We start from the raw sequence: 23636 nt of genomic DNA on the forward strand, positions 1-23636 counted from the left end.
TAATTGCAAATGGCTTATTGTGTAACTAGCTTCAATACTGTTACACAATCAATAGTTCGGGAAGCCTGAAAAATAGTTAACTCTGAGAGAAAATCTAAATAAAACAAAGATTTTTAATCTAGGCTTTTAAAGGGGGTAGGATTCGACTAGGTAGGGTAGCAAGTGCCATAGAAGTTGAAAATCAAAATCAATATCTGCAGCCCAGCTACTTCTTCCACAAGGGGCACTTAGGTCATTAATTGATTGGTTGTTTTTGTTCATACTTTTGTTCCAAAATTTTAGATTTACTTGATTAGGTTAGCCATTTAATTTCAGATAGTAGAGGCAAAGTTGTTGAAGAGACCGCTAATTTTGCATATATAATGTGCCTCCATATCTTCAAAAGCATATATCCAGATCTTGGTTTTAAGATGCTAGCCAGAAAGACTATGTAAGGGAGGCTTCTTGTTACTTTGTTTTTTGAGACGCAATCAATAGTAGTTGCTCACAATTTTCGTTCCCCTTAAATTATTTTTCATAAGAGGTGTCATTTGTTAGATGTTTTCTTAAAATGGAAGTAAAAGTGCTGCGGAGGAGCAAGGGAGCGAACGATCGCAAGGTCACATGGTGGTTAGGTCCTGCCAGTTTCAGTTCAAGGAAAAGAGCAATTACCTGCTTTTAATTAGAAGAGGAAGTAAAATGGGCCTTCAAGTTCAGGTAACCTCAAACGTTTATTTTTCATTGCTCGATAATTCGCAATAAAAAGCATGGCTTTAGAACTTTGTAAAATTATGCTATGTGCGAATTATTTTCGATGACACACTTGGCATGAATAATGGAGGCCGGTGAAACGAATAAAGAAATTGAGCAAATTCTCCATCCAAAAAAAGTCATTCTTAATGGACAGACAGTAGAAGCATTGAATGACTGTTTCCAGGCTTGTGCAGTGTATGATTACAGTCCAAAATCTGATGTAGAATTGGACTTGATTCGTGGAGATGTTCTAAAGATCCACGAGAAGACGTCCGAAGACTGGTGGTGGGGTGAAAAAGATGGTGCCTTTGGTTACATACCCGTTAACCATATATCAACAAATTTTTGCAAAAGTGGTACCGAAGATTGGCAAGATGAACATTATTATGAAATTTATAGCAATATTCCACTTCAACTTGAAATGCTTTCTGATAAACCAAGAACATTATCTTATTTGAAGGCTATAGAGGAAAACAAAAACTTTATAAATGGAAAATCAGTGATGGATGTTGGGTGTGGAACAGGCATTCTGAGTCTATTTCTTGCAAAACATGGTAATGCTGCCAAGGTTTTTGCAGTGGAGGCAAGTGGTGCAAGTAGAATTGCAGAGAGCGTTGTTGAATTTAATGGGTATCATAATAAAATACAAGTACTAGGGAAAAGAGTAGAGGATATTGAAACTTCTGAAAAAATGGATTTGATAATTTCAGAATGGATGGGAACTCTGTTGTTGTCAGAGTTTATGATAGATTCCGTAATCAATGCCAGAGATAAGTTTCTGAAACCTGAAGGAAAGATTTGGCCATCAACAGCTTCATTATATTTTGCCCCATGCTCTTCAAATGAAGAATTCCAATCAAAAGTTACCTTTTGGAATGATGTCTATGGGTTTGACTTTTCAGAAGTAAAACAAATAGCATTAGAGCAACTTACAAAAAAACCTCTTCATAACAACATCACAAATAAACAAAATTTGTTAGCAAATCCTGAAAAAATTGCTGAATTGAACATGTACACTGTGGCAGTGGAAGATATAGAGAATATTGTGTCCCACTTCACTTTTAAAGTGGAAAGTCCAGGTTTATTTGACAGCTTTTGCACCTGGTTTTGTGTTGAATTTGAAAACTTTTCAAAACCTGGTGAAAAGAATATTGTTCTAGACACTAGTCCAGATGCTGAGATCACACATTGGAAACACCCTTTACTTCTTCTTGATGAAACAACTAATGTTGTTAATGGTGATGTGATATCTGGGACTATTCAACTGAAGAGAAATGAAAAACTGCGAAGACACATGTCTTTAAAATTGAATGTTGTGATAACAAGGTCTTCAGAAGTTTTAACCCAGTTTGAAAAAGAATTCAAATGCTGGGAATGAATTTAGGTTTTTCAAAATATTTGAATTATAACTGCATCCCCAGGTGGGATATAGCCAAAATTTTGACCGGTTTTGTGGTGCTTTACCCCATTACAACTCTGTCTGTTATTGGTACATAAATATTGCTACAAGTCGCTAATAAGGTTAGCAACTTTTAGAAGTGATTATTTTGCCCACACTTTATCTAAAATGTCACAATTTTACTCCGTTCAGCATGGCCTTTGATCCTCTTCTTGCAACTTAGATTCTAATTTTCATGACTTTTTCCGAGAAAGAAAGTCTAGTCCTTCAATACAAAACCTCAGATTCTGATTTGCATCTGTATTTCATTTTGTATCATTTTGTTTCAAAGCGGTCAAATTTTGTGTGTGGACTTTCGAGCTATGGATATTGATACGAATATGATTTTTAGCCACCGGTTTTTTTGCATAAAGGAAACTTATGGGCACTGGTTTTCACAGGTTTTCAGAAAACAATAGCCACAGGTTTCAATATTGGCGCATAGATAGCATACTCCAGACTGTCACTTCGAGTGGCCACTAATTTCCCCAATTTTGAATTCCTTGGATACTTTGGGATAAAAGATGAATTAGGAAGTTGGGAATTCTGTTGGAATCTTGTGGGGGTTCAATTCAGTATGTAAACAGAAGAACTGTAGTCAGTCAGGGAGAAATGCAGCAATTGTTGCAATTGAAAATTTAGATAAAAAATTCAAGATTTACAGAAAAACATAGCTCTTAAAACTTGACCGCTTTTTGGAACCTGTGCAACCGGTCTAGATCTCTAAAATCAAATGTTATCAAAAAGACAAGATAGACAAGGCAAATAGACAACCTTTTTTCTAAAGCAGCAAGTCATTGATAACATCAAATTGTCTACTGACTTTCTTTAAAATTTACTCTAGCAACAAAACAAAAGACTATAAGCTTGCATCATGTCCAAGCTTTTTTTAAGTAATACTAACATGGCATCTAAGAACATGTAGCATCAATATCCTTTGATTTACAAATATCTGTTTTTTGCTTAAGATGTTGATTAGATTTGTATTTTCCGTTTGTATTTGAGATATCTATACCACAATATAACTTTTAGATAGTTTCCCAGGTTTCATATGATTAACATTTTTGTTTTTAATCATTTTAAAAGATTCAAGAAGCTTTTGATTTAAAAAATCATTTTATTCAATTTTTATCTCTCAATGGTATACTTTTGGAGGGACATAATTTATATCTAACTTATATAAATTGCATGATTAATAGTTCAATCTAAATTTTGTTCAATTCGGAATGTGTTGTAGACTTTTCTAGCAAGTTTTGTCTCAGTACCTCAAAATAAACCTTCGCATATAAATATCATATTTATTGACATTGGTTCTCAGTTTTAATTACGAAACAAAAATTCACTTATTAAAAAAATTACAGAATTTAACTTAATGTTAATCATCCACCTTGAAAGAATTCCTTAAAAATCATAGCATTTCTTATAATACATAACATAATAACATATGGGAAAGTTCTGTGAAAGAGTCGGCCATTGGAATAGGAAAGAAAGCTCTTAAAATAAGCTACTCTTAAGCTCTATTTGTTAATGACTCCAAACAGCAGAATTATACTTGTTGTCATGTGTATAGCTTTTTGAAAGCAGAATCATTTTGAACTCAATTTTAATGTCAAATAAGAGCGAGCTTTATAAGACACAGAAAATGCTTGGCTCACTTCATCCAGCCAGGGCCTATTCCTGGCTGCTGTGTCTGCCATTGGTTTGCTGTTGGTAACTGTGTGGTCATATATGAGTGGAATTGCTGTTGTTGAGGTGGCTGTTGGGGCTGTGCCATGTTGTACGCATAATGTCCTTGATCAATTCCCATGGGAATCTGATCTCTAGGGGGCATTACTTGCCCATGTGGGGGTAATGCCTGACCAGGTGTCCCATGTGGATGAGGCTGTGAAGGGGGTACTCCCTGTGCTGATGGCATACCATGGTTATGTACTGGCATACCATGAGGATACAGGCTACTCAATGTCTGTGGATTTTGTATCATAGGGACAGGATTTAAAATTTGTTGACTGGTATTTGGCTGTTTTGGAGTGATGTCTGGTACCATTGGAACACCATCTTTCACCTGGGGTGCAACAGTTTCATATCCTTGTTGAAAAAAATGTCCATGACTTTGAACACTATTTACGGTTGGCACAATTGGCTTTGGGGTTGATTGTGGAGGCTGAGGAGGATTTGATAGAGCTTTGACAACCATAGGTGGGCTTACATTTTCCACTTGCAATGGCTTCATCATTGGGGAGTCTAGGCAAAGTAAGGAAATCATCAGCAGTTCCAAAGAAGGTTCATGAAATATGGACAAAATACAATTGTAACAATAACAAAAGAGAAGCAGTGCTTAGATTGGTGATATTACAAACCCCAATGCTTAAGTAGCAATCAAACTCAGAGAGTTTGAAACACCTACTCTCTTTAACTGTGGGCCTGAGCATTGGAATGTAGGTCTAGCACAATACAAATATCATGCAATGTCATAAGATTTATCAGATTTACCTTTAGCTTTTTGTCCATCACCCAGTGAAGAAGACTGGCTTCTCTGAATAGGGGAAATGAAGATATCATGAAAATAAACAAAAAGACATGACAGAAATATGTTTTATCAAAAGGCTGTTGCGTTGGAAGCAGCAGAAGTTACCAAAATTTCCTTTCATTTGTATTTTGATTTTTACTAGATAGGTTATGTATTAAAATTTCACGAAATTCATACAGTGAAAAGAAGCTCATAAAAATCAAATATAATCTTTGAATAGAAGAAGTATCTACAAAGCACACTTTCAAGATTTATCATGTTAAACTCTAAGGATCTGATTTATGTTAGAAATAAGCATAAATATGAACCATACTTTCTTTTTTGATGGTGGGCTGCCAGTAACTTGGGGACTTCCACTTGGGGTATAACCTGGGCTTTCTGTAACACTGCCATCTTTTGACCTAGCAACACTACCTTCCCTTGATTTTGACTTTTGCCGACTTGAATCATATAAGTCCATCATTTCATTGCAAATATCTAAAATGTATTCAGAATATAGATGAAAATTTTTTCACACATGAAGGAATTTTATTGCATCATATATCCTTTCACTAAAACTGAAGAAAATTGTAGTAATAACAATAAGTATAACCACAAAGCAATGATTAAGATAAAGAATAAATTTTCAATGTAGTTTTTATCATCAAATTTTAGTCTTTGGCAAGTTTACTCGAAGAATCTCAAATTTGCGCCACATTTATATCCCTGTCAAGATTATTTTTTCTAAATATGAGATCTCTTGTTTAACTGAAACTAGTTTTATTGTACTTTCTGTTGTTCCTTCTTTCACAAATGTGCAAATCATGAGAAACTTTGTAGGTCTGGAAGATATGTTCTGCTTCATTTTGAAGTAGTTTCTGTGCATGATAGCATGGCAGATTTTGATTAGCTCTGTAGAAAACTGTTTTGTTCGAAATGCATGATAAAATTGAAGTAGTCTAATATGGTGCTAAGCTTATCTGAATTTACAATTATGGAACTATTACCATCTAGCACTGACTGTTCAACATCTGGTAAAAAAAGTCTCCACCAATCTTGTCTTGGGACAGGAGTGAAATTCTGCATATTTTGTTTTGAGAGTTTTGCAGCTAAATGAAACATTGCTAATGCTACTACTGATGGTTTGTAATGCAAGCAGATGCAAGTTGACAGGCTAAAATAAAGAAAACAATACCTAAGTACAAGAGGGTCCTGTAATTAAACCAGGTCTCAATTTTACCCTTCCAACCTCAGGTGCAGTGATTCTAATCACACAGGATTTCACCTTTTACAGAGCTCAAATGCAATCTTTCAAAAGGCAAAAATTGGTCCCTAGAACACATATTTGTATGATTTTTGTTAAAAATTATAACACTAGCTTGCTTATAACACATAAATTAAAGTCACAAGAAGTTTTAATTAGCATCCTTGTTTAAATCTGACTTAACTTATACTTGCTAAAAAAATTCAAAATAAACAAAGACTTGAAATATTTGAAAAGATTAAATATTCAAAACACTAATTTCATGTAGTATAAGAAAATAGAGAGCAACTTATCAAGACTGTAGCCTCTTGTTTCATTAGATTCACTGGTTAAGACCACTTCATATAAGAATCTAAACAAACTATAACCAGCCAATAGAAAATAGCAAATGGATCAACCTGTCATTGATGAATATCCACGCCTTTTGAACAAGTTCATTTATCCTTTCTTTGTCACCTAGAGTAAGAATAGTGAATACTTTTTCAATAAATAAATATTAAAATACTAATGACACCAAAATGGAACAAATGGGGAATATTTTTAAATTCATATTGATGCAAAAATGAAACTCTTTGATACTTGATATATTTTCTAAAAAGTACTTAGATTAATAACAAGATTCAATACAATACAGTACCTTTTAAGTCCTTGCCATATTTAATCAGATATTGATAAGGATGATCCACTTGCAAATCAAATTTGATCGTTTGCAATAATATTCTCTCTAACATCATCACCTCTTCCTGGAAAAAGAATTCACTCATGTTGCTAAACTTTTACCAAAACCTGCATTCCATCATTTGTTTACAACCTTCCCATTTCTACTTGTGTAAGTATAAACACAAAATAGATGGTAGTACATAAACTTTCAAGGTGGAAATAGAGCAAAACAAAAAACTCATGCAATAATTTGCTTAAATTAACAAAATTCTCTAAAAATGGCTGAATATATGTGGATGCACCTAATCCATGCATCATTTAATTTTCATTTAAAGTTCCTAGATCATAAAAAATCCTAGAAGTATAAATTAGGCTTATTAAGAATGAAAATAAATGCTATCAAATCAAGGCAAGAGTTTATTGCAACTTTCACCTTTTTATGTGCTGATGAAATATTATTTGAATGTGATAAAGTATGTACAAAATATGAAAAATTGGTTTACATGAAATTGCCAAACATAAATAAATACTTCATAATAATTCCAATCTAAATATTTTTGGCTCGATACATACCCTGGGGTTCTCCCCGAAAGCTTCCCATTGTTGGTCTGCCAGCATAGCTCTGCACATCTTCAGTACATCTTTACACTTTTTAGGGGTTTCTTCAACTTTTCCCGCCAAAAACAAGCAAGCAGTGCCAGTGACCTTAAAAATTTTGACTTGCAATGTAAAAGAATTAAAAAAAAACAGCTTAAGAAAGTTTTTGAGAAAAAATTTGAATAAAGTCGTTTTTCTGATTGAACTGAAATTGCTCAACTCCTTTAATTGAGAATGCTTTTTGGTGCAGAGTTCTCAAATAGGTTCCAAAAGAGAACATTTGAGGATTTCATAAATATCTTTCTATCAGCAATAGAGCCCATTGTTATACCTTTGTCAAGGGTTGTTAAGAGGTATAGGGCTTGGGTGCACTAGCACTTGAAACATGACAAAAGCATGAAAAACGTTATCCCTGTTGTCTTCTAACAATAGGTGTTAATCTGCTATGTAACATTTCTAGTGCACCTGGCAAAATTGTTACCAAGCAAAAGTTGAAAAGTTTTTAAAAAAATTTTCTTTTCCTTGAAGAGAACATCACTGCCAAAAGTCCTAAAATACTACAGAAATATCAAATTTTCTCATTTCAAATAAGTATCCTAAAAATGTAGCTAGCATAATATAAGAACTACATCAATATTGCTTCAGAGAAAAGGGCAGAAGTGACAGTATCTAAGTAAAAGGAGTAAAGGTACAAAAGAAAACCACTATGTGTTCAAACAACTTTCAGAACTTAGGAATTTAACAACAGAAAGAAAGTGACTGTACTTTTTCAGATATTGAAGCCTAGAATTGATATGATATTAAATAATTTCATTAAAAATTGTCTTGATTTTTGACCATCTAGTTGAATCAAAATGAATCTTACCCATCTTGAAAAATTCTTAAAAGACTGATTCATATAGAATCTGTGGAAAAATACAATTCCAGTAGCCATTGTTAGATATCTCCTGTTCAGTGTGTCAAAGAAATAATACAGTCACAACAAATGAACTTTAAAGAGAATCAATAACCCTTGTGCACTGTTCTTTATCTTCTATCTTTCCATTTTGGGATCTATGTAACCCTTACAAAATATATATCAAGCAATTAAACAACAAAAATTGCTGGTCCATGCCAGAAATATCTGTCTTAACATACTGGTATCTCTCAGGGGGCTTCTCAAACTCATAAACACCCTTTATATACCCCTCCCTTTTGGCACAGGCCAGTCTGCTAAGTATGGCAGATGCATGTGTTGAGATAGCACAATAAATTTACAAAGGGTCTATTGTAAAAAAGGCTTGTACTTGCATGCCATAATTGGTATAAAGAGAACATGAAATAGATAATTGAATGACTTTAAATATGCAAGATTTCATCAAAAACTATCATACTTTCCCAAATTGTGGGGCACATAGGGACGACAAAGATAGAAACAGGGATAATTTCTAATAAAAAAAGGGTCATCTGCCAAAAAAGAAGCCAGTCTGCAATACTGTGAAACTGTATACACATCATTGTTCCGATTGTTAGACAATGCACATTTAAATAGAGGGCTTGGTTTTTACAAATGCTGTCTGAAAGGGCGTGGGACCAGTATTTGACAATTTATATACTGAAATATTTTAAGGTAACGGTAAACATTTTCTGGATAAAAACATCAATTCTTCGTTTATTTCACATTCAAGTAGCTGACCTTCCAAGGCACACAATGTTACCAAATTTGAAACAAACAGACATTTTGAAAATGGAAAAATCCCATGTAAACGAAGGTTTCCATAATTTCTTTATCAAAATTTTAAGTTGAGGTCTGAAAATCGCTTGACCTGTTAAGCTGTTTATCGTTGCTTTGTGATTGTGGTCCCATGTCTCCTTTAAAATATTGCATGGCACATCCATGTATCCCATGTAGGGCTGTGTTTATTTAAACAGGCTTATTGAGCTTAAAGCTTCAAGTGACTTGACTTGGATTACAATGTGGTTTACAAGTGTACCTTGCAAGTGCAATCAGTACAATCCCGTTTTCTCCGGACTTACAATTCCTCTACCTACAGATATGAAAAAGCTGTTTTGTACCCAAGGGACCAATCGAATGGCTCAAAAATTTGCACATGGCCAGGACAGATGTAGTGTGTCTCAAAACTTTTGTATTTGCGCTGGTCCATCTTTTATAGCCAAATACGGCTATGAGAGGGAAGAAAAATTGTTTGCCAATTTTTGGAAGGGTATAGTTTCAAGGGGATGAGGAATTTAACAAATTTGAGACACGATTTGGTAGCTTAGGATCTGTGCTTTCTGCTGATATAAGTCAGATTTTGATACCTCAAATGCAAGGGTACAAAATAGCTTTTGAAGGTGGTACACTAATTTAAGCAATAAATTTTGCCTGAAAATTATAATTTTACAATATTTGCCAATTATTTTGATATAGTTTGAGTCACTACATTCTTGTGCATCAAATGATGTATAGTTTAATCTGACTTCGTTAATAGTTTGGCTTTTAGGGAGAGAAAACCAAATATTGTGTCAAAAACGTTTACCGTAACCTTAACTTCAACACATCACACCACGCACCAATATCACAAAGTTTAGTGCACACAAACTCGATTTCCCCTTGAAAAGGCTATACTTTAAAGGCCAGGCAAGTTAGGAACAAAGAAGAATTAAGCTTATTAGAAAAAGGCTTTGGTGCCTCCAATTCCTCTAATCAGACTCAGAATAGTTGCTTGTTTATCGACAAAAAAAAGACGCACAGCTTAATTTTTCTCAGGATGGGTCCAAGTTGTCAGTTCACATGTGGAAAAAGTGCGGAAATGCTATTTTAAAAGGATACAGTCCCAGTTTGTTGCCAAGCTCCATTATAAAGCGCGCTCCTTCCTTTCTGTAGCGTAATTCCGTTTCGAATTCAACTCCATCTGCCCTAGACGGAGTTTTCGAATCAGTGAATTCTTTACTGTAATACCAATGCATTGTTTTCAATCCTAAAAGACCTAAAATTGATTTAATGTACGGCGATGCAACCGTCTATGGATGCAATGCAACCATTGCATGTGTACAATCACAATACAAAATAGTAGGGCCTAGGGCCATGATGTTATGATCTCGTAATGGTTCGGTATTGAGACTGAATTGAGGCTCTTCTAAAATGCTTTTCTGTTGGTGTTCCTTTTTTAGAGTGAAAGTACAAGTAGAAAGTGAGTTTTTGTCAAGACCAAAGGTGAGATTAAATAGTCACATTTCACAACAAGGCACGGCAGATCAGACCAAAAAATAGATGCAATTATAACCAGGGAATAACCTTTCAACATTGTGCATCATATATTGTTTCCAAAACTGCGATGTGTAATATTGCTATCAATTTGTTAATGCAAACATATATTTATTTTAGTCAGTGGCGGATTCAAAGGTGGGGGGGGGACAACTAGGGGCAGTTGCCCCTCCCTCAACGAGTTGAAGCAAGTCTGGCGCCCCATTTTTTTGGAAATTATGCGCCCCTTTTGAAGAACGAGGATCAAGTGAAAAAGTTTCTGAGACCGATAAGTTAATTTGCTTCAAGGATTACCTCAAAGTTATGTTGTTTATTCCGAAAATGGATCTGAAATTGTTGTATACAGCGAACTCTCGTCACCAACTTTTGCAAATTTTTTAGGTCCCCCACTACCAACTGCCCCTCCTTCAAATTTGCTCTGGATCCGCCCCTGATTTTAGTTTAAGTTTTGTTTTGGAAACATGAATTAAAATACCTCATTGTTAATTACAAGGTTATGCAAGCCATGTACCTTCAAAACGGTGTTTTCACTTGTTTGTTTGCATACAAAAAACTTAGCAAGGTCTTGATGGAATTTTTTTGTTTGCAAAAGATGTTCAAGCCATGTTGCTTTCATAATATAATCTAATCAAATAAATATATGTCAATGATTACATTTTATACAATAAGTGAATGTGCAAGGTTCAGTTTTCATCATTCATCAATCATTCCTAAATACAATTCTACATAATACACTACACCTAAATGCATACAGAAATACCACACTACACAAAAATAAATTAAAATTAAAGACTATAGTAAAAGAACTTTACATGATTGTATTTAAGATTGATTGATTTAGGAGGAGCTCTCTAAACAGGTTAACTAATCAAGAGAGAGCTCTTTCCTCAAGAATGCTCTTTCCTCAATGGTTTGCTTGTTAAAGAGAGAAGTGCAATATTTGATATCTTAACCCTAAAATTTTGGAATGTGGAAATTTTTCTATCAGCATCACCATCACAGTCTTTGGATTTAGTGAGATCCTCAATGCTTAAATTGATGAGGCATGAAGCTAAATGATAGGTTGTACCACATCTTAATGTTCATTTTTCTAATCTAGATGGCAGCGAGTGAAAATCTAAATTTTCTAATGGAAATGGGTTTTTCAAAAGAAAGAGCGTAAGTGTATAAATTCTGCAGTCTTTTGATGGATCTACCTCCATTTGTAATAAAAGAATGATTCAATCAATGGCTCATAGTTGCCAACTTTTGAAGTATGTTCAAGTGAGACTTGGGGTATCCAGTATCGACTCTGTGGCAAAATCCTACGCAGGAAATCTTTTTTCATTAGGCTTCTCAGATTTCCTTGAATTGAAGAGATTCTGGGTTTAAAGAACAAGTATAAATTACTATCCCCAGTACCTAATTGTTAACAAGTACCCCTCACCTTAAAGGAAAGGCTAACCTAGAAGCAAACTTTTGTTTCTAAAAGGAGAAAATCTAGCAAATTATTATACTTTGCTATAACATTGGCTGAAGGTGTAGACCTGTGAGATTTTGAACAGCATCTGTGAGAATGCAAGATGATTTTGAAATCTGTGAGTTTAGACCTGACACTCTGAATGGGAGAAACTAAAGTGACACACAAGAAGTTCTAGCAAGGAGACTCTTACATCATCTGTTTGAACTGCTCAGTTTTTTGAATATATCACAGGAAAATGTAGTAGTCACAATATATATATTCGGGGATAATAAAACACGTAAGTGTGGAAGGATGTTTAAAATATCTTTTACTGCAAAATTTTCAGATAATGTGAATTAAGTTAAACGATTTTGAGCACATCTATATAACAGTATTTTTCAGACTAGCATTCTTTACATGGAATCCAATTATGTTTTTAGAGAAGCAGCTGAAGCAGCAACTACAGGTCAAGGACTACAGGCTGCAATCAATTGGTAATAAGCATACACATAAACAACTTATTTTGCATATTTCTATCAAACTGCATTATTTGTGGGAACTTGTTTATAAAATTGTCTTTGATCTGTGAATGTTTAGCCGGCAATTGCAGAAAAACTGAGTTAGAATACTTCATGATCAAGATGTCAGAATTTAAGTTTTTTATCCATTTTAATCTTTGCCGTTTTTGGTATAGGGCTGCTTAAGAGATCTCTTTTGGCCTTGATGAAATTTTTTGTCAAATCTAACTTGCATTTATTCTAGGTTGCTGGCTAATCCAGAACAAGGATCAGCTGGACAAGCTGTTGGTGGTGACACTGATCAAATAGACAAAACTGAAGGTGAGTAGCTTCTGAAAAGTAGCGTTCTGAAAAGATTTGAATGTGATACTTAAAGGTAATGTGTCCAGCTTAAGCTAGCAACTCTTCAAGGGTTTTCAGAAACGTGATTTTTCATGTCATCGCCCCAGTTACTAGGATTGTTCTATTTATCTACACTGCTGCAAGCAAGGCTAGCTTTTTATGTGAGCAGTTTTGCATCACAAGAATACTGACCAATCGCAAGCCATTATTTTGATGTTGCTTGACAAGTTGGGTATACGCAGCCCTTTTATATGGACACATTACCTTTAATTGGGAAGGAGGTGTAACCATCCACATACCTGAATTCATCCCTAACTTAGATGAAAGCAATTTAATGATATTTTCAACATCAATTTTTATCATTTTATAGAGAACCAGAGTAGTAAGCCTAGCGACAGTTCTGAAGGAGCCACTGCTCAAATTGACGCCCCAATGCAAGCTTTGTCATTAGTTTGTGAAGAGTAAGTAAATAGTTCTTTTCAATTCATTGCATCATCAATGTATCAATCAATAAGCCTTCAGCATTGAATAGCATTGAACAGGATCATTTAATTTGTCAATATATAAGATTAGCTTAGATAGCTCCATACTAATGGTTTGTTTATATAAATTGGAGTATATTCATCACCTGCTTTTGCATCAAGCCTTAGCCAACTTTGCTTGATGCTTCAATTATTATTTCAGCTTGGTTTTTAGTGCTTTTCTCTTATGTTCTCATAAAGATGTAATCTTGTAATGAGTAAGGCTAAACAAGATTCTGCCAAGCCATGTCATAGAGACCATAAGATCTATGCTGCACAACTAACACAAAAATGGAGTGTTTATAGGATTAAGAGAAGCTCATCAATATTGTTTATCTTGAAAAATGGCTTTTTATATCTTATTACTGTGTTATCATATCTATATAGTTTAGGTAACTATCTGGCTCTGGCATTAGCTTTTATCGTTATAAAATTCTAGTTTTCTGAATGTGTCTAAATGTTTAGATTAGATGCTCATTTCCAGACTGCCAATGTAATGTTTATTTTCATTTCTAATCTGTGTTAATTCTAATGCCAAGACTTGATGAGCAATTTGTTAACAGAAACATGCACTTCTTCAGTAATATTATATGCAAAATGGCTTCAATAAGTAGGTCATCTTCTGATATTCTGTTTTATTTTATTGTATTTTAATCGATAAATTTGTTTTAGATGCGGAAAACAACTAAAATCTGAACTTGATGCCCAGGTTAGTAGCAAGCAGGAATGCTAAAAATTGCTTCTGCCCAATTTGCTGGCTTAATTCTCATTTGTACCTGTTTTTAGGCATCAGCTTTTTGCCATAGACGCTAGTCATTTTTTAATCAACAAAGTCTGTTCTATCTGTAAATGTAGGCACACGCAGCAAGGACTGGGCACCAGCAATTTGCTGAGTCATCTGAAGCAGTACGACCGCTTACAGAAGAAGAAAAGCAGCAGCAAGTTGAACAGTGAGTAATAGTCTCATGTGTGAAATACAGCTTTAATTTGAACGAACTCAGGCTAGCTGATAAGACCAAATTTGCTTCTCAGCAAATCACAAATTTGGTATCGATACCAAAAAGGGGAAACACCACCAATGAACTTTTATAAGAATTTTGAATATCAACAAACTGTTTCTAACTTGTAATTATATGCAAAATGAATTTAAATTGATCAACTTTCAAAGAAAAGATAGTCTTGACCTCTCTGCAATAAAGTTTTGCCGAGTAGCAAGAGCATGGTAGTTCTAGGCAATGTTCTAGGCTATGTAATTTTCATGAAATCTGTCAGTTTGCCCCCTTCACGTTTTCTTTTTATATAACAGTAGTTCCTACAACCCTCACTAAATCTCTTATTAACTAATTCAATGGGTACCCTTCGTGATAACTTTATCGTTTCTTTAGGTTACAAAAGAAATTGGCAGAAAGAAGAAGAGAAAGAGAGGAAGCTGAAAAGGAGGTATGGTTTGCGTTTTTCAAACTTTAAACAAAGTTAACAGTAGTGATGGCATTTCATATCATTTTTCCATTTTTCTTATCGCTTTTCATCTTCCACTTGTATGTACCTGTTACTTTTAAGTGCTTCATTTGTTAGACTTGATACACCAAAGTATTGAAACTGTTAAGCAGAGGCAGTTCACATCCAGTTTTCCTCCCTTAACTCTCGAACATTTCGCGCTGAAAGTGATTCTTTATTCTAGATAAAAAGACATTATAAAAATCTTTAGCTAAAATTTTTTTAACAAACCCCATTCTAATAAGCCTCCCTTTGTAACCTCAAAATAAAGAAAAGAAGGACATTTTTTGACCTTTGTCTTGATTCCTTAATTACCCCTTTTTCTAATAAGCCTGCTTTGCAGTCTCAAAAATTAAAAAAACGCTCCCAGAGGTTATCGAATCCGTTCGCAATTTTTTATACTCGTTTCTTTTTCTTGTAAAACTAGCCTAAAATTTTTTTGTTCATTTTGTTGCTAAATATTTCGTAATAATATTTCTTAAATACAATATGCTAAAAAGCCACTTTTTAGAGACACAAAAGTGTTACTGGAGATAACGTGAAATAGATCATCTTATAAGTCACAAAATGCTCTCCTTTCTAATAACCTACAATGCCTGCCAGAATTCTTGGTACAGTTTTCAAGGCAAAATTCTATTATTCCCCTCCCTCTTTTAAAAATGTTGGTTTACTACTAAACGATGTAGGAGATTAGGAAGCACGTTTTTCCTGTGACTTGTATGACGTATTAACTAGCAATATTGTTCAGGGGGAGGGGGGTGGTGAGGGGGTTGCGGAAGTTGAAATATTCGGGAAAAGAATTGAAAAAATGAAAATATGGCTCAAATTGTTTGGTGCTCTAAGTACTTTTGGCAGGCATGGTGTTGTTTGTCAGTTAAACAGGAAGTAGGTGCCTAGTCGTCGAGAAGAATCATGTTCAACCTATCTTTGAAAGAAGAAATTTCGAAGGGTGATCAGTTCTATGGTTTTTTAGTTTTTCGATCATCTCAGGGCTCAGTTTCTTATAGATAAAGGGTGTATATTGCTATGTTGCTTTGTATCCTAAACAAGACTATTAACTGTATTTGTCACTGTGGAGAGGATATTAGACAAATCTATGATAAGATGCATCAATTTTATGATTTTCAATCAAGACGTTATTTTCATTTGTTTATGTGATATTTATTTTGTTTCTTTAAGGAAGCCAAAAAACGTGAAAAAATCAGAAGAAAGATGGGAAAAGAAATTACAGAAGCAAAGCAAAAGTTAGTTTTATTGCAGGAGAAATTTCGAAATTTTCAAATTTTGATAGAGTGTTCTTTATGATCAGCTTTGTATTTCTTTCTAGTTAAAATTTTAGAGTCAACATTTTGCTCAAAAACCACGAGTCGCACCTTCCACATAAGTATCTTCAATCATCTGCTGATTATATCTTTGAATTGACCTTTATGCTATTGCCCTGTCTGTCTGCCAGAAAAATTATGCAGATAGATGAAGATATTGCATGTTGTATTCTATTTTTTCTCAGTATTTTACCAAATTTCCACATTGCTTGGGAAAAGAATATCAGAACTTTTATCTTCTATTTTGAACTTCTTAGTATCCTTTGCATTTAGTTTTAATTAGTTGATTTTGTTATTAGGCATGAATATCAAGAAATTCAAAAACTGGCAGATGAGCGCCGTCGTGAAAAGCAAGAAGATAGACTGTACCGGTATGGGATTTATACGTTACGCAGAAATTGTTCTTATTTATGTGGCCTGTGGCGTTTGGTATTTGTCGTTTCTCATAAGGTATTCTGGCTGAATAAGTTAGATTTAAACTTTTAAGTATCGTCATATGTCATTCAAAAGTGTAAGAAATATCAACTTCATTTCCCATTAAACTTTGATGTGAAGGGATGTCCTTGATAAGTTCTGGTTGACACCATCTATGTTGAAATTTCCAAATGAAAGCCTCGTAACTGATTGTTGCCCAAGCAACATAATCGATCTATCTTGTAGTCTTGTTTTGTATTTTTTTTCTTTTTTTCCGGTGTGTTTACCATCGATAAACACCAAGGTATAGCTTGAGAAATCTAAACTTTTATTTCCTTTATATTTTTAATCAACGAATGATGCTACTATTTGTGATCCTTTGCGATGCTTTGTAGATGATTTGTTTTTCCTTCACAAAATTTACAACGCCTGTTTTTCAAGGAAGAAATTCGATTTTTGATAAGAGCAAAACGCTTTATTGTCCATAAAGATATGCAACCTTGTTCCAACCATTATGTCACAGCCAATAGTATAGTTCTGAAGCGGTCAAATGAGGTGCTTTGTTGTCAAAAAGTTTTCAGTTGATTAAATATGCCACGTTGTCTTCGTTTTTGACCTAAGAATTGCATGCTGCTTTTCCTTTTTTCTTGGTTGTTATTGTACGTGATCTTTATCCTGGAAATATTTAATTTTTATGCGCTGTTAAACACATGGCTGCAATGCAAAATTTTAATTGAGGATTTTAATTTTCAAACAATCTTTTGGTGGTATAAAACTTGAAAATGGCTTTGAAAAAGCAAACATTTGAGTAAACTAAAGCTTTTCGTCTGACACTCTTCAGAGTTTAAAACGTCAGAACATAGATCGAAAATTCTACGCTAGGAAATATATATTCCCAGTTGTAGATCGAAATAGGTCAATCAGAAATGCGAGCACATGAATGTTGAGGTTGACCAATCAGTGCCGCTTGCTTATTGCGAATGTTTACTCAAGTGTTTGCTTTTTTCAAAGCGATTTTAATTTTAGAAATTTTTTATCATAATAAGCCGGACGTTATGTAATTTAAAACTCGACACGACCACCATCAAACGTATTTTTGTCTTACGAGAACAAGACAAACTGGAACACAAACATGTTGACACGTTACGCTACTTTTAAGAAGGCTTAGGCCAGGTCCAAAGTCGTGCGTCTAATGTTCGTAATTCGTGAATTTTCCAATTATATCAGCACGACAAGCTGCCTGATGATTGCATTAAGCGTGAAACTTGGAATAGCAACTTCGAAGCATCCTGTTCTTTACATCAGAGTGTTTACAGCTCTGTCTACACTGCATCAAGCACTTTATGATAGATCGGTTAGCAGCATCTCAACAGGCATTAAATTAGGTGTAAATCCACGTTCATATTAACTGAAAAAGATTATTTATATTTGAAAGCATTGCCTAATAATAGAAAGGCATTCAAAACTGTAAATTGAAACTTGCATACGAAGACATGATATGGTCTAATTTCATATATACTGGTTTTCAGATTTTAGCTTTTTGAAGTTTTTTACTTTCTCTGTGTGAATCATTGGGTGCACAGGTTTGAATGTAACCATCGTTATATAAATTTGAAAAAATAGCTGAAAATGTGTCAATTATTATGTTGTTTTAGATCTAAGAATCTAAGTCACTAAATTTGATGATTCTTTGTTCTGGTATACTTATAGTATTTTCCACTTCTTTCAAAAAAAAGGTGAATTTTTTCTATGAAGCTTGTGACTTGTTATCAATTCATTTGATCTTTAGGCAAAAATTAAAGCAGAAAATTGCACAAGATAGAGCAAATTTAAAAGCAGCACAGGTAAGGAAACATGAATATTTGTTACCAATATTGAAGAAAGAATCGAAAAAACACGAATTACCTTTCCCAAAGATTGTCTAGTTTTGTGCGACAAAGAACGGAGCCATTCACTTTGATATAGGAGACTTGTGAATAACAATGGGCTGCCACAATTTTGTGCTTTAACATTTTTTGAAATATATCACCTAAATTTTAATTTCGTCCATCATTTATAAAATTTGAAGATGGCACGAGGTAGCATTCGTTTCAACAAAATCTCAAAACTGGAAACAACGAAATGAATCGAAACAACAAAATATTTCCGCTATTTTGTGCCATCTTATATTTTGCGGTGCCAAAATCGTATTTATGAAATTATATGACCTTTTTATAAACAGAGATGAGAGCCAAAAAGTACCAGAAATTAAATCATGTTTGATAGCGTTGTTTAAGGAGACAAGATCTAACTAAGTTTATGGATTTGAAACAGTGGCGGAAATTGAGCATTTGGTCTGGGGGGCAAAGACACTTAATAAACCGAGAAAAACGTTGCTCACATTTCTAGCAGAGATGTAGTCGTAAAATTTAAACGGAGGGGGGGGGGGGTGGGGGGCTCTAAGAAATTTCTAAGTTGTTCATGTCATGTGATAATTGCAATTTGAACATGACGAGGGTCGATGTTTTTCCGATCATGGGTTGAGCAGCCTGGTACATTGATTGTTTGAGCGGACAGCTAAGATCAGAACATTGATACCATGGAAAGAGCTGGGGGAAACTTCATTGCAAGTGCCAAGGGAAATGTTTATATTGCTCAATGGTTTATTGAAAGCCGCCACCATGGTTGGCAGCGAGAAAATATTTGAAATATGACATTCTAAATATGGCCAGAAAATGCATGAATATTTATAGCATCGATAAGAAAGACCTTTTTTTAAAATTAATGACCCATCGGTTGGATTTTGAATTGACACATTTTTGGTTGTCATAGGCTCCTATCTGCTAAGCCTCCTCCCTGCTGAGCGTTTTGGCCATTCTTGGTGTAGAAAAAATCAATAGCAGGGATTGTTTTGATTGACATACTCACTTGTCTCCTCGCCAATAAGGGAAACGTGATTGTCAAATCAAAAGCTAAGAAGAGTTAGCCTGCATTCCAGACCCCTAACTTCGGGTTTGCCCGCGGGACTGCCAAGGTTTGCCGTCGAAAATTTTAGCCATAAGCAAAGAAAGATCGTTTCAACCAAAACCATATTAAATTTACCGACATAGTCGCAGATTTGCCGACAAATTCTTACCTTGGGGGCGATTGCCCCCCACACCCCCAAAAAATTCCGCCACTGATTTGAAATGCTGTTTGAAGTGAACTTCCTCCTTCTTACCACGGCAAGAAAAGCTAGTAATCATGCTACGAAATGAATAAATCATGTTTTGTCCATAGTGTCATTTTGCGAGAAGAAGGACAGCTTGTCAGTATTATCTAGACCTACCCCAAGTTATTTTTCATTGTATTTGAATTTGTTTCATGTTTCGGATATTTCGTGTTTCGGACATGTTTCGGATAATTGGCAGAGCCCGGTCGTCCTTCCATCTAGCAGTTTTGGAGTCAATCTACATAAAAACGAAAAAGCCGCCATTGTGTAGACAAAAGGAGTTCGTTTTCTCTCTTGGACTCCATTGGTAATTTTTCTTTAGGCTCGCGGCACTGATTGGTCAACTATACCGGTCTTGTGCTTGCGTTTTTCTGATTGGCTTATTTCGATCCACAACTGGGTATATATTTTTCCATCGTGTTTTTTTTCGGAACCTATTCTGACGTTTTTGCTCTGAGGAGTGTCAGACGAAAAAGCTTTTAGTATGTCGTAAAATGTTTGCTTTTTTCAAAGCCATTTTCAAATTCTGTACCGCAAAAAAATTGTTCGTATTTGAATTTATTTTTCCAAATTCCATTGAAGAAGCACTGGGACGAAACACGTACTCAAATAGCAACGCAGTCTCGCTATCCTTCCAGCGGAATCCCATCAACTGTCTCTCAGTTTTCAGGATTGTTTTCGCAATTTTATGCAATAGTTATGGAGAACACATTTATAACTGTACACAGCTTCGATCAGGTCATCAACAAATTTAATCTCGTGCATTTTACGTATGAGTTTATAAAAGCACACTGCATTGTGGACTAGAAAAGCAAAGATATGCAGGCGTATGAGCAAGCGGAGCGTCATAGTGTAACTGCTAGTGCTACCTCAAATATCACTCCGAAGTAAAAGTTACTCCGCTCCGATAGCAATCCGGTATACTGTAACTCTTGCCTAGGACATTAAAACGTTGTTTTAAAAGCATGCCTACAGCTGCCAAATTTCTTTTGACTGCTTATCAATTCTTTTAAATATAAAAACGGGAATAAAATTTATTCATTTTTTCAAAGCTTCTTAGCTGGTTGATATCCAAACACTGATAATTTTACTATATCAATTTCCAGGCGACGGGTGGATCTACGTCACAAGGCACAACTGCTCCTCCACAGGCTGTTGCTACCCCTCCTGTGCATGAAACAGTTGCGAACGAGGGCAAAGAATATGATACCTGCAGAATACAAGTAAATATATTCATTTTGTAAATTTCGTTATTGTAGATTTATTCATTATTGATATATTCTGGAACTCAGGCTATATAATTGTTGCTTAGAAGCTTTTGTTTAATTGCTCTTTTTCCGCTTTTATTTCGATGTCAATCCCTTTGTCCATTTGTTATATTGTAAACGTTTTATTAACCAAGGAAAGTTAAAGTTGAAGTTGACCAGGAAACAACCTACCATTCCCGAGCATTATAAATATTTTGCAGATTTTAAGTATGTATTTTTCCTGGAATTTCAAGCTTGTTTGTGTTTACTCCATATACTCATATCTGGAAATGTTAAGATTCTGTGTATTTTGAAAGTTGGATTTTTCTGTTTATGTTCTTAGTACCTCATAAAAACACCATATTTTTTCACAAATTGCTGTATTCATATGTCGCTTTTATCTTTATCAGTTTCGTTTCCCAAATGGCTCAACAAAGACTGCGAATTTCAAGCCAACAGACATGCTGTCGGAACTTTGTGAATATGCGAATGTCAATGGCTACCATGGTGATACTCCGTTGCTCCTGATGACAACTTTCCCAAGGAAAACTTTCGCCCCTTCCGAAATGTCGAAGACTTTGAAAGAGTTAGGGCTTGTCCCATCGTCAGTTATTGTTGTTGAAAAAAGCTAATTTCACATGTAATGTTAGCAGGTGAATTTTCAGGCTCATGCTTTGAACAATTGAGCCTTTTTGAAATATTTAACCGATTCTAAGTGCCTTCGTTCGGAAGTTCTTTTGCCTACTGTAAACGTGAACCATTTTGAAATAATTCGATAAAGAATGTTCCCACTTGCATTTTTCTTTTTGTCGCCTCTTTTTGTCCATTGTTGATGAGCTTGGTTTTCCCATGTTCTCTGTTTTTTCTAAGCACGGGAAATTGGTATTATTGGGTGGCTTTAATTTAAAATATTTGTTATTCCTCTCTTTTTAGAATGGTTTCTTGGACAGTCCTAAGTACTTTCCGTATGCTGATAATAGGGTCCTTTGCATAAGAACCCGATTAGCAACATACGCTATCTTGTTTCCTTCGATGTCCAGTAACATACGTTCGAAATAAGAACTAAGGGGAAAAACATTGTGGAAAATTCTAATTGATAGCCCTTTTATTTTGATACTAGAAGGTTTCGTTTCGTTATGGTTCTTTCTCAGCTCTGCACCAATATTCTAAGAAAGTAGGTACACGGGTGTAGAGAGTTAGACGAACTTAAAAGAATTCTAATCCGTATGAAATCTGAGCACTCTCTACCCTTGTACCTATTTTCTTTCAATATTGGTGCAGAGCTGAGCAATAGCCATTATGAAACTAAAATTTCTGGTATCAAAATATGTAGGACTATCTATTTTCAGTCAAAATTGTCCGCAATACAAGCAGAAAAAAACCACGAAAAATGGTTCTTCTAGCTTGGCCGATGAATTCAATTTGGGCCAATTGGGGGCCATGGGCGTCGTCGGGGGGAGCGTAAACATGTCAACCCTAGTTTCCCCAGATATAGAGTTTTTTAAGTTATGGAGATCCCTTTAAAGTTATGAAGAGGGGTGGGGCTGATTTAGGGGTGGTGTACCCATTTAGGGGTGGTGTACCCATTTAGTACTGTATTATCCAGACAAAACATTTTTACTGTTCGCACGGGCTCAAAAATTAATCAATTTTGTAGAGAAGTGTCAGGAAACTTACTGGTAAATTCTTTTGTGTGCACAGCACTCATGGGCACAGCACTCATGGGGCTCACAGACATTTTCCGAGGACAGTCATGACGAAATTTCTCAAAACTTGTAAAAAGATTCCTTATGCCAAAAGATAGCCAATGTTCAAGGTACCTACAGAAGATCGAAATGAAATGACAGATTCGAAGGAATTAGTAGAAGTTGAGAATTATCTTTCGAATGCCCTTTTACTCAAGCCTGCCCCCTTGCCCCTTGGTCGTTCCGGCGTCGCTGGTGTTTCTAACGAGTAGGTACTTCAGGTTTCTTTATAAGGGCCATACTGTTAGAACACGGTTCCCATTCATTGCAGGACATCACATGACAATTGCATCATTGTGCTGCGATTGCATCAGCTTCTGTAAACTGTATTATTCTTTAATTTATGTAAAGGGTGGTTTTATAGTTAGGTTTAGTCTTGCCGTATGATTGCCGAACTGTGTGTGTTTTTGACAAGAAAGTTAGGTCGGGCCTAATTTTCTCATGAAATAAGTTCGATGAAATATTTACTTCATTTTGATTCAGATGACATAGTCTTATAATCATTTTTTACTGTAGCATCTTTCACTTGTGTCATAGTGAATCCAAAGATATGTTAGAAATCGCATTTTCTAGCCTTAGGAGTAACTGGAATCCTCCACATATTGGCTAGAACCGACTCTTTCCATTATTTGTTACCCCGACACCCCCCTTATTTGCCCCCTGACTGTAAGTTGTACTATATGTATGTTTTGAGCTTGTTTAGTTGCCCCAAAGTACTGTAGAAGTTTAGCAAAACAAAGGAATATATTCTATCTGGCGCTTTGGATCCCCTTCCAAGGTGCCAAATGAACACAACAGTCACAAAGAGAACAAAACCCTCATTCTACCACATGGTAGGGGTAACTCTTGGAATTTCCCCAAACATGTTCTTGACACATTTTTATTTAGTTTATATGCTTGGATCGGCTTTGAAGAGTCAGTCAATTTCGTATGTGAGTCGGTCCAACTTGTCCTG

At 35.1% G+C, this 23636-nt stretch overlaps 3 protein-coding genes across 3 annotated transcripts; 2 read left to right on the forward strand and 1 right to left on the reverse strand.

Moving 5' to 3' along the window:
• The first annotated feature begins 537 nt into the window (after nucleotides 1-537).
• LOC135690118 (protein arginine N-methyltransferase 2-like) lies at nucleotides 538-2110 on the forward strand. Its single transcript, XM_065207591.2, has one exon. The coding sequence runs from the start codon at nucleotides 815-817 to the stop codon at nucleotides 2108-2110; it is 1296 nt and encodes a 431-aa protein (XP_065063663.2). The 5' UTR covers nucleotides 538-814.
• Nucleotides 2111-2546: 436 nt separating this feature from the next.
• Nucleotides 2547-10259, reverse strand: LOC135690100 (uncharacterized). The gene is made up of 9 exons (XM_065207569.2): nucleotides 10010-10259; nucleotides 8063-8144; nucleotides 7174-7305; nucleotides 6578-6683; nucleotides 6339-6396; nucleotides 5684-5850; nucleotides 5011-5174; nucleotides 4661-4703; nucleotides 2547-4411 (listed from the first exon to the last, which is right to left on the reverse strand). The coding sequence occupies exons 1-9, from the start codon at nucleotides 10144-10146 to the stop codon at nucleotides 3822-3824; spliced, it is 1479 nt and encodes a 492-aa protein (XP_065063641.1). The 5' UTR covers nucleotides 10147-10259; the 3' UTR covers nucleotides 2547-3821.
• A 36-nt stretch (nucleotides 10260-10295) lies between these two features.
• Nucleotides 10296-21725, forward strand: LOC135690150 (UBX domain-containing protein 1). Its single transcript, XM_065207632.2, has 13 exons — nucleotides 10296-10393; nucleotides 11544-11602; nucleotides 12326-12379; nucleotides 12648-12724; nucleotides 13116-13206; nucleotides 13939-13975; nucleotides 14122-14216; nucleotides 14652-14706; nucleotides 15943-16007; nucleotides 16385-16456; nucleotides 18289-18343; nucleotides 20796-20912; nucleotides 21347-21725. The coding sequence occupies exons 1-13, from the start codon at nucleotides 10322-10324 to the stop codon at nucleotides 21566-21568; spliced, it is 1071 nt and encodes a 356-aa protein (XP_065063704.2). The 5' UTR covers nucleotides 10296-10321; the 3' UTR covers nucleotides 21569-21725.
• Nucleotides 21726-23636: the final 1911 nt, after the last annotated feature.

The sequence above is a fragment of the Rhopilema esculentum genome, chromosome 10, assembly GCF_057945365.1.
Source record: "Rhopilema esculentum isolate cy_ngs chromosome 10, ASM5794536v1, whole genome shotgun sequence".
NCBI lineage: Eukaryota > Metazoa > Cnidaria > Scyphozoa > Rhizostomeae > Rhizostomatidae > Rhopilema > Rhopilema esculentum.